The sequence below is a fragment of the Panthera tigris genome, chromosome A1 (genome assembly GCF_018350195.1).
Source record: "Panthera tigris isolate Pti1 chromosome A1, P.tigris_Pti1_mat1.1, whole genome shotgun sequence".
NCBI classification, from domain to species: Eukaryota; Metazoa; Chordata; class Mammalia; order Carnivora; family Felidae; genus Panthera; species Panthera tigris.
The window spans coordinates 176,934,478-176,948,810 of record NC_056660.1 but is presented as its reverse complement, the minus strand read 5'-3'; the positions used below and the strand labels follow the sequence as shown (position 1 = coordinate 176,948,810).

General features: G+C 53.8%; 1 protein-coding gene across 1 annotated transcript in view; it reads left to right on the top strand.

Moving 5' to 3' along the window:
- The window catches only part of FGF18 (fibroblast growth factor 18), a 32,059-nt gene extending 17,937 nt beyond the window's left edge, over positions 1 to 14,122 (top strand). Inside the window, exons 4-5 of the mRNA XM_042959814.1 lie at positions 6,663 to 6,769; positions 13,003 to 14,122. Coding sequence (XP_042815748.1) covers positions 6,663 to 6,769; positions 13,003 to 13,269 — 374 coding nt within the window. The 3' untranslated portion in view covers positions 13,270 to 14,122. The remainder of the gene's footprint in view (positions 1 to 6,662; positions 6,770 to 13,002) is intronic.
- Positions 14,123 to 14,333: the final 211 nt, after the last annotated feature.

The following is a 14,333-nucleotide window of genomic DNA, read 5'->3' as shown; positions in this document are numbered from 1 at the left end:
GCTGTGCGGGATCATGAGGACTCAGCCTGTCCCGGCATAGGCCTGCTGAGCCGGGCCAGCTTCCTGCGTCCCTTGCTCAGCCTTGCCCCTCTGAGAACGTGAGCCCCTTGGAAATAGTGACCCTTCTGCATGTCCCCATGTCTAGTACAAGGCTTGGCAGAAAGCAGGTCCCCACTTAAAGGTTGCTGGATGAACGTATAAAGTAATTGTGGGGCGACTCAAAGCATAATCGGGGACTAACTTGTGCAGCTCACATCGAAAGACATGTGGGGTGTCCCAGGGCTTTTGCTGAGCAGATGACAAGAGTCGGGGTGAGGTGGGGTCCTCTGGTCTGCATTTCCTTCGCTCTGGCATCTGCTGGAGGGCTGTGGTGGAGAAACGAGCAGCAGGGACCCCCTACTCTGAGTCTGACGCCCATAGCCCCTTCTCCACATAGCAGTCCGAGATGTGAGACTGTGTCACAGCATTGTCAAAGGCGCTTGTCTTACTGAGATTAAAATCCCAGTTCTTGGGGCAGTGGGAAAGCCCGGAATGGCCTGGCTCCTGGCTACCACTCAAGCCTTGGCTGCACTGCCCCTTCCTTGCCCACACAGCTCCGGCCCCAGCCCCTCCCTGCCATCCCTGGACCATGCCAAGCATGTTCCTGGCTAAGGCCCTTTGCATTTGCTGTTCTCTTGACCTGACGAGGCTCTTCTCCCAGACACCCTCATGGCTTGCTCCCTGACTTCACTCAGGCTTCTGTTCAATTTTCTCCTTATCAGAGACTTCCCGTCTCTGTCTCCTCCTGGGCATATTTTTGTTCCTAACACTTATTGCTACTAGATATTCTATTATGTATTTGGCTATTTGCTCTCTGTCTCTCCTGTTACAATGCAAGCTCCTTGAGGTAGGAGGCTTTTGTCTATTTTGTCTGCTGCTGTATCGCCATGCACAGAGCCCACCACAAGCAGGTGCTCAGTAGACACTTGAGCCCAGTGAATGCGTGGACGAGCCATGTGTGCATCTGGGAGTGCTCCCCCTGGGGCAGGTGCCTGACACAGAGCTCAGGCACTCAGAACATACTTGGCAAATTAGTGCTCCCTGCCTCTCCTCTGCTGTCCTCTCTTCCTCCCTCCCATCCTTCCAGCCTGCCAGCTCTGTGTCGTGCGGTGGGGATACAGCGAGCCACAGACCTGGCTTCCCCTAGGGCTTTTGCAGCTGGGAAGGGGCATTAAAACCCCTGCCCTTTGAGCTCATGTCCCATAACTTCTGTCCCCAGTGAGAAGTGATCCCCCACACCTCGCTGACTCTGCAACTGAAATGACCATATGAGAGCTATGGCTGGGATTAAATATAGCTCCTGATCAATCCTATTGATTTTTTTCCCTGTTCCTTTCCAGCAAGCCCACGTGGCCTGCAAACCTCCTTGGGGGACTTTAGGAGAAGGGGACTTTGGGAGAAAGGCTGTGTGTGTGTGTGTGTGTGTGTGTGTGTGTATGTGTGTGTGTAGACAGTGATGTGGAGACATCTCCAGAAAGCATCTTTCTCCCCACCCCTTCCTGTCGACCTGGTCCACCTTCAGAAGGGAGGAAGGGACGACTGATTTGCTATGACCTCCCAGTGCCTTTTGTGGCAAGGACATTTCCTCTCTGGAGGACACCTGGACAGTGGCCAGCATGCAGTCAGCACTGGAACCGTAGCGGTGAGCCAGCTGCTGGTCACCTCATGCAAGGTCCAGGTGGCTCCTGGCTCCCATACTGCTCTTGCAGGTCTTGGGGGGTTTTAGCCTGAGGCTGGGGAAAAAGAAATCCCCATTCTCCAGCTTTGTTCTCTCGGGTTTCCTCTCTTTGGTTCCTGTCTCCTGTGTCTCTCTTTGTACTGTGTTTCTCTCTGGTTTCTGGCTGCCTCTCTGTGTCTTTCCCTGCTGTTTCCTACCCTTCAAGCCAAAAGTCTTCCAAGTGAGGCCCTGGATCACATGTTGGGAGGCCCCGCTAGGGAATCACACTGGAATCAATCAGTCAGTCAACGTCACTTCCCTTTTCTCCACCATGGCTGGTCTGCGTGACGTCTGTCGCATTCTGCCTACCTCTGAATCTCTCGTCTGCCTCAGACTACCTCTGGAGTGACTCTGCCAGTGTCATGGGTGTTTTTTTATAGAAAGGGCTCTGTGGTCATCTCTACCTATAGCCCTCTGCCTCAAGAAAGTGAGGTCAAAGCAAAGAGCTTCCCTGGCTTGATTTACTCACCCACTGCCCCAGGAAAGGAACGGCTGCAGAGGAAGGGTAAAGCGAGGGGTGGACAGGGCGAGACCAAGACTTGTGAGTTAGCCTGCCTGGGTTGTACCTCCGTCGCTGTGTAACCTTGGCACTCAGTTTTCTCACCTGTAATATGGGGATGAGGATAACAGTTCTAACCTCGGGAGATTATTGTAAGGATATTGTAAGTGAGAGGATGCATAGAGGGGAGTTAGAACAGTGGCCACGACATTATAAGCTCCAAATAAATGTTCGTTACTGATACTTTCTAGAAGGGCGGAACTGAAAGCCAGTGACTCGGAGGTCACTAGGCCTGGCCCAGAGAGGAAGAGGGTTTTTCCCTTTGTCACACAGCGAGTCTCTGCGCCTGGGGACGGGTGGGTGGGAGCTCCGGGTTCTAGCGAGAGCAGGAGTAGCACTGGAGGACACCAGTGGGGAGCAGCGTGGCCAAGGGTGTTGACTGTGGCATCACACTGGCTCCCAACATCTGCCCCGCTTTGACCAGCTGTGTGCCTTTGGGCAAGTCCCTTCACCTCCCTTCACCTTGCTTTCTTTAACCCTTAAATAGTATTACTCATATCTACTTCACAAAGCCATTTATGCATTTACTAAAATTTACTCGTTGGTCATTTACTACAGGCCAAGTTTGGGCTAGGGGCTAGAAATCACAGTGGTGGATAAGACAGATAAGCCTTTGCTCTGGTGGAGCTTACCTTCCGGTAAATAGAGACAGACAATCTAAAAAGGTAGCATCCAAGACAATTTGGAGAAGAGCTCTAAGGAAAATGGAGCAGGGGGTGGGTAGAGCTGGACTGGGGAGGGTGGTATGACATTGGACCTTGTGGCCAGGAAAGGCCTCTCTCAGGGGGTGACATTTGAGTGGCAACCTAAGAGAAGAGAAGCTGCTGTGGGAAGATCCAGGTAGAGGGAACAGCAAGTGCAAAGGCCCTGAGGTGGGAGTGTGCTTGGTATGTCAGAGAGGAATAGCAAGGAGGCTTGCTGACTGGAGGGCTGTGAGTGAGGTTGGGATGTAGGAATGGTCAGCAGGGGCCAGAGCATGTGTCCCATATAGGTCCCCATGAAGAGGCTGGATTTTCAGCGAGTTGGAGATCACTTAGGAGGCCTCTAGCAGGGACGAGAGAGAATTAATTTTATATTTTTAAAGGATCTCTCTGGCAGAGGGAGGAGGCTGTTGAGTTGTGCAGTCTGGAGGGGATGCCTGGAGAGGAGGTCTGATGAGTGGAGCCAGATAAAGTTCCAAACTCCTCCTGCCTGGCCTGGTACAGGCCTCAAGAATGGAACTGAGCCCAGAAGAAGTCTTTAGCTCCTGAGAGCTGCATATTGGGGGCTTGGGTCACGAGAAGGGGGAGCGTGATGCTGAGGACGAGGTAGGCTCTAGAGCAAACCTGGCCTGGGTGGGTGGGGTCTCTCGCTCCATCTGTCTCTCTTTCTCTCTCTCTTTCTGAGAATTGCTGCCGCTATTACTCCCCACAGACTTTACATAATTCTGGCCCAGCTCCCTCCTCATTATGTCATGCGCTGAGTGGAGTCTAGGTCACTGCAAGGCTTGCTGTGGTCGGGGAGAACAGACTGCTGGCTCCCTGGCATGGCATCTGGAGCAGACCTTCCCAAGGCTGGGGTGGGGGTAGCGAGGTTTGTGGGGGTGGAGGTGCAGCCCAGCTCCAGCCCTAGGCCTTTGGGACAGCTCAGGCAAAGGCCGGGGCTTCCTGTGCTGGGCTGTGGCTTACGAGCACTGGGGGTTGGGGGGCAGGGAACTACATCTCCCCAGAGTTAGGGGCCCTCCCCTGGAGCCCAGGCCCCATCAGAAAATCAGGTAGACCTGCTAAGTTGCTCCTTTGAACCTCAGTTTCCTAAACTGTAAAATGGGGACAGAGACACCCCAGCTCGTGGTGATGTGTGACTTCAGTGGGCTCACGTGGGAGCAAGAACGGTAGGAAATGTTCTAAGGATAGAGGTCTAGGCACATGCGGGGAGAGGGGCAGACAGAGAGGTCTGGGGTTACCGTGGGGTTTCCTGGGCTGTGGTCCTGGGGCCTAATCCCCTTCCTACATGCTGCCTCCCATTTCTACCCCTCTTCAAGGCTCTGCCCCAATCCCGGAGAGAATCAGAATAGGCTTGACCCCACCCCACCCCCCACCCCCCACCTTGCATAGGTAAGGAGACTGAGGCTCAGAGGGGGCTGTGACTTACTCAGGGTCACACAGCCCAGCATGGCGATGATCAGGCCCCATAAGTCCCAGCCCAAGGCATGTCCTGATGCACTCACTTCTCAGTGTGAGATGCCTGCTACCCTGGAGGATGCTGAAGAAGTTCAGGTCAGAGGGCATGCCTGGGGAGGCAAGTCTGGCTCTATTCTGCCCTTTTACACACATCTGATTTTTTCCCACTATGGTGCACGTGCATGCGTTTGTGTGTGTGTGTGTGCGTGTGTGCGTGTGTGTGTGTGTGTGTGTGTGTGTGTGTGTGTTAGGGGAAAACGGTTTTGTTTTGCAGTTATTAAGAAATGTAAACAATAGTTACTTGCCTTACCTGGCTTCTGAGTACAAGGGACTAAGCCCTTTCTGCCTTCATGTTGTGGAATCCTCACAATAACTTTTGAAGATTAGGGTTGATCATACCCATTTTACAGATGAGGAAACTGAGGCCCAGGGTCATACAGTTGGCAAGTGGGGCCAGGGATTTATACCCAGCTCTGTCCATTCCAAAGCTCTCGCCTTTCCCTTAACATGTGCTGGCTTCTTTAGAAGCTCCTGGGATTGGAGACCCTCTTGAACCCCCACAACCTCCATCCTGTGTGGGGCAGATGCAGAAAGCAGGCCCCGGGCTGCTCTGATGTTTGACCCTGGGTTCCCAGGGAGAGTTATAGGGAGTTTGAATTAAAGGGGAGCAGGGAGGATGCAGGGCTCATAACCCCCTATCTCACTGTTGCTTAATGTTCTCCATTCAGTGTTTACTAGGGATGGGGGAAGGTGGAGAGAAGAATGTGCCTCCCGCTCCCTCCCTGTTTCTAGAATTACTGAATTCTTGTTAGATCTTTAAATTTTATGTAAATTCTTCTTATTTTCCTTGGAAAGGTGGGGTATCATATTTTAATTAGTAGTGGTGTCAAAGGAGGGCTAGATTAATTATTGGAAATCCTGAGTTCCAGATGGTTTTAATTTTCACAGCAGGGCACCAGGGTATATATTTTTAAATTTTTTTATTAAAATCATACCTAGTGTATTTTAGGGGCACTGAGGTACACTCTTTGTGGCTCCAAAGATGCCGTATTTAGGGCTATGATTTTTGTTATGGAGAAGTAAGTCCCTTGTCACTGAAATTAAAAGTTTGCGGGTGAGGGAGGGGCAGGTGCTGGGAAGCAAAGGCTCAGAGATGGGAGGGTGAGAATTGAGGGGGGGGGTCATAGGCAAAGAAGGCAGCAGTGGGAGAGATGCTGGGGAGGGAATCAGGCACAGGAATTCAAGTCCAGAGAGGAGAGAGAGCTCAGAGAGGGTACATGGCCTACCAAAGTCACACAGCACCTTACTGGTGAGAGAATATGAATTGACAGAGGGACAGAGAGGGGTCTGGACACAGCTTGCCTATTCAAGGGACAGTCACCCTTTGACCATTTGGTGTTCTTTCTCAGTCAGGGCTTGGGACATTAGCTCTGGACACCCCTCTCCTGAGGGAGGCTCTGTGGAGAATGGATGGTTTAGTGTGGGGTCTCCTACTCCAGATCAGGGGATAGATACTGGGTCCTGATTGGGACTTCTGGGCTCCTGGAAGTTAGCCACCTTTCAGCCTTGGTGGCCTTGACTAAAGAAAGTAGAATATCCTGAAGAGAGCCTTCATTTCCCAGAGGCCTTGAACCTCCCCTCCCTGGACCTTCTCCACTTCAAGTGGCAAAAGTGTGGAGTGGGGAGGGGACACTAGCAGGGGTTCTAGATGTTTGCCTTGGGGGAAGGGGCCTTTGACCTAAATTTTGGGGGATGTAGCTTGATGTCCCCCAAGGCAGTGTGCGTGAGTACCCGTGCAAACTCGCATGCGTTTGTCTGTCCCCTCGTTCCAGAGACTGCTACTTCTTTGAGGTTATTCATGTGGCTGTCTGTCCTGTTTTGGGGAACAGAGGTGAGGGGCTGGTGAGGGTGGGTGATGAGGGGAGAAGGGCACACTGGTGTTTAGCCGCAAGGGGCAGAACAACCCTCCAGCTGGAGCCATCTAGGTGCCGAGTGGCATTGAGAGAGGCTGGGGGTAGAGAACAAATGATGGACAGTCTCATGTGTCCAAGGGGCAGGGCGCTCCAATGAGACCTGTTAGATGCCTCCCTCATGCCTGATGTTGGAGCAGTGAGGGTCCAGGGACAGGGTCAGGGATCTTTGCCCCTGGTGAAAAAAACGTGTCTTGTTCTCCTTCTGCCTTTCGAAGCCCAGCTACTAGTGGAGACAGACACCTTCGGTAGTCAAGTCCGGATCAAGGGCAAGGAGACGGAATTCTACCTGTGTATGAACCGGAAAGGCAAGCTCGTGGGGAAGGTGAGTGATGGTCTGGGATTCCCTGGGTGTTATCTCCCTGGCATCCCTGGATAGCTGGCATGGGGTGCTGGGGGCCCTGTCAGCCCCAAAGGGAAAACGGGAGGGGGGGGGGATATGTGTGTGTATGAGATTCCAGCTGTACCCTCTTCCTTTAGCCCCTTCTCTGCCACCATATCATAGCCTACCAGGCAAAGGTACCCACGGCTATGACTTTGGGGAGCACGTAGGGTCCTGGTCCCTCCTGCTGGGTGTAGACTTCGAGGGGTTTGGGGGCTCCCTGCCTACATGCACCTGCTGTCTAGGAACAGGGATGCAGCCGGCCTTCCCTTCCCTTCCTATTCCTTTTCTCTTTTCTTTCCTCTTTCCCCAATTCCTGTAATAACACATAGTTTCGTTTCCCTGAAACCTCCAGCTCTTCCCCTCTTCCCCTTCTTCCCCTCCTCCACACCCTAGTGGCTGGGGAGAGTGTCACAGGCCAGAGTATTGTTGCTTATTATTTGTTAATAATAACAGGACCAAAAGCTTCTGTTAATTGAGCACCTACTTTCTGCCAGGCACTGTGCAAAAAATACTCCCAAATAATCCCACGAGGGCCGTACCACTACCATCCTCACTTCGCAGATGAGAAAGCCGAGGCTTGGCCCCCGCCCAGGCACTTGTCCCGGGTCCCACACTAGAGCTGGGCGGGGATTCAAAGCCCAGTTTGGAAGGCAGAGGTTCCAGCCGCACTGCCCACACCGACTGAAGCTGCTCGCTCACCGAGCACAGTAATAGTAATCGGCAGAGCGCGGCCCCGGGACGCCCGGGAGTGGTTTTAATTAGTGATTCACTTTCCGCGTCCCGGGGCGGCCGGCCGGCCGGCGAGGGGATCGGGGCAGGGGCGGGCCGGGCGCCGGGTCCCCTGGCCTGGCCGTGCGTTTCCTGTGGCGGCGCTGCCCGGCCCCGCGTCAGGCGCTTTGTTCTCCTGCCCGCCCGGGCCGCCTCCCAGGCCCAACCTGCCCGCGGCTGGACGCTCGGCTTCCTTTGCTCGCGGCTTCCAGGAGGGGCGCGCGGCAGCCCGCCGTGCCCGGTGCCCGCGCCCCCGCCCCCCCCCCCCATCCCGTCTGCGCTCTTCCCGGCAGCTTGACCCCAGGAGGGCCGTGCTGGGGTCAAAAGAGCAGCCCCGCTCCCTGCCGCCGGCCGCCCACCGCCCGCCTGCCCGCCCGCCGGCTGGCCGCTGAGTCACCGCTTCCACAGGAGCCGGCTCCGATTTCCTGCCCCCTCGCCCTCTCTCCCGTCATTAATATTGGGGACGGTTCAGCTGGCGCTGGCTCTGCCGGCTCGGCGCAGCCCAGGGAAGGCCCCCTCCTTCCCGCCCCCCGCCTCGCGGCATTTCCCCCATCCCCGTGCAGGCGTCCGTCTTCTGGGCTGGCCCCGAGGATGCCCCCAAATCCACCTGCCCCAGGATCGCCCTGGGCAGGCCCCCTGTTGGCCTTTGCCTAGCTCAGCTCCCCTTACTGCCTCTCCCCGCCCCCCCCCCCCCGGGGGCAAAAAGCCACAGGCTCTTGGGGTGCTGTTCCATTACAGCCTCCTAGGCAGTCAGGGGCCAAGGTCCTGGGGTTACCCCTCTGAACTTCACTGCTGCCACTGCCTCTGTTCTGACCTCATACTTTGCCCCAGCTGCCCCAGGGCTGCCAGCCTCAGGCTTTTGCCTTTGCCCACTAACCACCGTCAGCTTTCTAAAGCGCACCCCCTGTCCTCCACCCCAACTCCTGTCAAAACCCATCCCTGGGTCCGCACCATCTACCATCTACCAGAGAAAGGCCACACTCTCTGGGGAGACACACAAGGCCCTGGGAGCGGGGGGGTCTCCCTGGCCTCACAGCCCTGCCACCTATCCTCACATTCTTAAGCCACAGACACATAACACTGTGAACTGCCACCCCCCTGGACCGGACCTTCTGGCTGTGTACAAGCCGTTCCCTCTGCCCAGGTTGCCCTTCCCTCTGTCTATCTGCCCCGAGTCCTGCTCAGCCTTCCACAGCTTCTTGCTTCCCTGGCCCCTCGTACAGCACACCCACCCTGGAGCCCACAGTCCCTCACACAGTCCTCTGTCACCTATTGCTAACCTGAGTTGTCACGTTTGTGTGCCTACGCCTCCCAGTTAGATTGAGAGCTCACCGAGGGCTGATTCTGGGTCCAGCCATCCATGCTGTGTGTACCTGGCCTCTCAGAAGCACCCACCAAAGAAGTAGAAAAATAGTTCATGCTTTCCGAGGTTGGTCTTAACCTACTGCCAGAATTATTCACGTCAGGCCGGGGAGTCAAGTGCCCTAACTGCTGAGCCTCAGTGTTCTCCTCTGTAAAATGGCAGTGATCATGCTGGCATTTACTGGCACTTGTTAAATATTCCTTCCCTTTCCCTTTGAAGCCAGGCCATGACATTACTCCCTCGCCTGTGGGAAGGAGGACCTTTGTGGCCTCAGCTTAGGCTCTGGCTCCTTTGGAGTGGCCTAACAGGATAGCTTTCTTGGGTGGTCTTGGCCGTGGGTGCCAACCTTGCACCCTTGTCTTTGGCCCTGGTAGGGCACGTGCGTTGAGCCCCCAACAGAGACCATTCAGATGTTCTGGGCCCTGGCTGTAGCTTCTCTGTTGTAACAATCACACATCAAGTCTCTGTGCTGAGCCCCTGCGTGCTCAGGCAGCCCCTTTTCTTCTTGTCACCTTTCTGGACCCCACAACCATCCCACTCCTGGGAAGGAGTACACCCTTTCATTCCATAAACAGTTGCTAAGTATGAAGCACTGTGTGCCAGGCATTCCCCCCACCTCCCCGTCTCTGACTGTTCAACCCAATCCCCTGTGTGATCCCTGGTGAACCCTCTTTGGGCTGAGGCAACATACGGCCCCAGACCTTTCAGGGCAGAGGGGTACCCTGCCCACCACCCCATCTTTGTGAGGACTGTTTCATTTGTAGATGACTGAAACCCAACTCAAAAGGCCTTAAGCAAAAAAGGAATTCTTTTGGCTGACAAAACTTAAAATGTCCAGGGGGTAGTTGTGGCTTCAAGTTAGACTGGATCTAGGGGCCAAATGATGTCGTCAGGATTCGGTCTTCAGATCAAATAGAAGGAATGGGACTCCGGTTTGGAAAGGAGGAGGTTGGAGGTAGTGGGCAGGGAGAGATGCTCAAATTCTACTTAATCACCCAGGTCCTGGGATGGGATATTCACTCACTCCGTAAACACTGATGATCTGCCTTGCCCGAACCAATTGAGTCAGCATTTCTGGGGGTGAAGCCCAAGCACGGGTTTTTGTTTTTGTGTTTGTTTTTAAAAAACCTTGGCAGGCAATAAGCAGGACCTTGGAGGTAGTCGGGAGCAGAGGTGAGGGTCAAGCCCAGGTGCAGCCTGCCATTTAACTTCATATCTGCTATGTCTGAGTTCATGGGGGGGACTTATGACCGTCACTGGCACCATGGCTCCCCCCAAGGAGCTCCTAAGGTCTCGGGTGCTGGGAATTTCGGCTCTCATAAGTAACCCCAAACCTGTACAAGCACATGTGCTAGCTCCTTGCACATCCGAGACCTTGCTTCATGCTGATGGTGGCTGTGTGGGCCCTGGGGAGGTGAGGTGCCTTGATAGTTGGTGCCCGCTCTTCCATACCCTTTCTCCTCACGGACCTCTCCAGAACTGGGCAGAGGGGAAATGAGCTGCAGTGGCAAATGCAGGTTAAAAGCCGGCTCTGCCTCTTACAAGCCCCATGACCTTGGGCAAGCCCTTTTACCCTTTTCTTCTCACAGAGAGAGAGAGTCTACCTCAGCAAGTCGAGAGGATTAAATGAAATAATGCATGTGGAAATGTCTGGCCTATAATTGACAATCGATAAATGCTGAAGGAATGAGTGAATGAATGAGGAGGGAGACCAAGTGGGCCTGGCCCTCTGCTCGCTGTGTCCCCTTCTCAGCACATCCCCCAGGAGGGCCTCTCACGGCTCATGACTGACTGTCTCTGGGACATTAGTGAGGGGTCTGGGACACAAAGGCTACTTTCTTTTAGAGGAAAGCCCTTTGGTGAGTCTATCCCAGAACCCTTCATTCGTTTGACCACAAATGCTCTGGGTGCCCGGACCTGTGCTGAGCCCTGCGGGCAGCTGACAAGTGGTCCTGACCTGCTCAAGCTCTTGGGCTAGTGAGGAGGCAGGCAGATATGGAATTGCTCTGTTGGGGCGGGGGAGGAGGAATGGGTGCCAAGGGAAGAAGATGGAGTACGTGAATCCACTCAAACTGGATACTTGAATGGAGTCTTAAAGGAAGAAGAGGAAATGCCCAGGGAGATAGAAGGCAGTGAAGGAAAGCTTCCTGGAGGAAGTGGTTACTGAGTGGAACCTTGGAGGACGAAAGCAGTCTTCCAGGCAGTGGCAGGCATTCTGTGATGGGGAAACAGCACGGTAGAGGCTTTGCTCAGTTTGCTGTCACTGTTCCATGGAGACTGGCCAAAGGACCTGGGCCCAGGTTGGATAGGCAGCTTCCAGAATTATCCATGGGGGGCCCAGAGACCACTCCCGTCTACCTTGCACATATGCCCCACTTCCCTCACAAGAGTTCCTCACTGCCCAGCCCCACCCCGTGCTGCCCGACACGCACTGTCTTCTGGGTCCTACATGTCTTCCGGCCCCACCCCCTGCCCGTTCCGCAGCCTCCTCGAAGGATCTCATCCTCCAGACAATGTTTTCTTACCCTGCCTGTCCCTTTCTGCAAAGTTCAGCACTTTGTCTGCAGGGCCCGAGCCTGCCCTCCACTCAAAGGTGAACGTTCCTGGAAGCTCCAGCCTGTTTTCCACTTCAAACAAAAGGCTGGAACTCGCACCTCAGTCTCCACGCACGGCCAGACCGCTGGGCTTCCAACTTGGCGGGGCATCCGTCCGTAACGAGGAGTGGGCCCGGCCTAAATTTGGAGATGTTAGTTGGAAACTCAAGTGCTGCTAATTCAGGCCTTCCAACTCTGTGCACTTCCCACTCTTCTACATGGACCAGTCCGGCCGGCTCGGGGAGGAGGTTCAAAGCCCTGCCTCCCACCATCCTTTGTCCAGAGCCGATCCAGGGAGGGAGGCCAGAACCATCTGAACCACCTGCTTTTCAGAAATAGTTTAGCAAGTTCCTGCTGTGTATGAGGCTCATTTACAAGCGTCATTCCTCACATTTCTGTGACGCAGGGGTCGCCGTCCCAGTTTGGTAAGATGAAGAATCCGAGGTCTAGAGAGTGGAATTAACTAGCCTGAGGTCACGTGAGGAAGTGTTCGAGTCGATTCAACTTCTGACTCCTTGCCTGGCATCCCTTGTCTCCTGGGCAGTTCACACATCTGCTCGGGAGCCTGCAGTCTCAGAACCAAGGGCATAGGCTTTGGCGTTTGGCCATGTAAAAACTCGTATTTTTGGAGGTCCCCACCCCTCTTCACACCAAACACTTAAAATGCACCATATCCCATATTAAATGGAATTGAAATTTAACTATATGGCAGTGGGGTTGAGTGGCAGTGCAGTAGCTGACTTTGTATCAGGTTTTGTGCACATCTGCGGGGACTCTTTCTGTTGCAAGTGACAGAACATAATCTCAACTACTTTAAAGGAAATGAGACATTATTGGCCCACATCACAGTGAGGTAATGAGCTGCAGCTGCTGCTTGGTCCAGAGCCCAAAGGATGTGACCAGAACTTGATTTCTCTCATTCTCTTCGTCTTGGCTTCACTTTCTCTGTGTTGGCTTTGTTGTCAGATGGCGTTTCTCCTCATGGTGGTAAAATGGCTGCCTTTGCTTCAGCCTCACATTTTCCTCGTGTTTAAATCAGCCTATGTGTTTGGGGATTGCTTATACAGGGGTCTTTAGGAACATTCTGATTGGATGGCTCACACCACATGCCCAGCTCTGCCCCAGTCACAGGAATGTTTTATTGGCCAGGTCTGGGTCTCGTGTACTAGCAGAGTTGAGGTGGGAGCCCTTGGCTGTAGGGTAGAGAGTGGGGAAGGGCTGGATTCCTGAATGACGAGGGAATCTATTACCTAATTGGCTGGCAGGGAAGAAGGCAGGGGCCAATATGACAAGTCCACTCCACAGACCGAGGAAGTGAAGTTACTCAGGTCAGGCCCTCTCTACGCTATTGCGCCAACCCTCAGTCACCTGTCTGTACCCGGGCCACACAGCCTGCCCCTCACACCCACCCTCCCTGTCTCACCTCCTTCTTCTCTTGCCTCCTCCAGCCCGATGGCACCAGCAAGGAGTGTGTGTTCATTGAGAAGGTCCTGGAGAACAACTACACAGCCCTGATGTCCGCCAAATACTCTGGCTGGTACGTGGGCTTCACCAAGAAGGGGCGGCCACGGAAGGGTCCCAAGACCCGGGAGAACCAGCAGGACGTGCACTTCATGAAGCGCTACCCCAAGGGACAGGCAGAGCTGCAGAAGCCCTTCAAGTACACCACGGTGACCAAGAGGTCCCGGCGGATCCGCCCCACGCACCCAGGCTAGGCTGGCCCCACCGCAGCCCCCCAGGCTGCCCCCAGGCCCACACTCACACTCACAGAGAACTGCATCAGAGGAATATTTTTACATGAAAAATTAGGAAGAAGCTCTATTTTTGTACATTGTGTTTAAAAGAAGACAAAAACTGAACCAAAACTCTTGGGGGGAGGGGGAGCGATAAGGATTTTATTGTTGACTTGAAACCCCCTGTCTATGACAAAAGACTCACGAGAAGGGACTGTTGTCAACACACAGGTGCTTGTCTCTCTCTAGGAACCGACAACTCTAAACTTGTCCCCAGAGGAGGATTTGAATGAGGAAAACGACACTCTGAGAAACCAAAGTCCTTTTTCCCAAAGGTTCTGAAAGCAAAGAACAAAAAAAAAAAAACAAAAACAAAAACAAAACAAAACAAAAAAAAAAAAGAAAAAAAGAAAAAAAGAGAAAAACAAAGAGAAAGTAGTACCCACCCCCACACTCCCTTTCTTCTCCAATCCCCCATCCCTGTCCCAATCTCCAACAAAAATCGCTCTCTGGTTTGCAGTCATTTATTTATTGTCCGCTGCAAGCTGTCCCGAGACACCGCGCAGGGAAGGCGTGCCCCTCGGGAATTCTCGGCGCCTCGACCTCCGACCTCCGACGACAGACGGCCTCGTCCAATCAAGTGACCCTGCATTGCTCGCAGTTCTGGAGGATGCTGCTATCGACCTTCCGTGACTCACGTGACCTAGTACACCAATGATAAGGGAATATTTTAAAACCAGCTATATTATATATATTATATATATATAAGCTATTTATTTCACCTCTCTGTATATTGCAGTTTCATGAACCAAGTATTACTGCCTCAACAATTAAAAACAATCGACAAATTATTTAAAAAACCATGAGGTGAGTGGTGGCAGGCGGGGCGAGGGGAGGCATGCAGAGCTCAGGCAGGGTGGCCTGTTTGTGTTTCATTCTTCTTGGTCTTTGCGCTGAGAGCTGGGGCCTCACTCATTCATTCATTCACTGATTCACTCCCCGCCCCCCCCCCCCCGCCCCCACCCCACCAACTCCCCTCTGCTTCC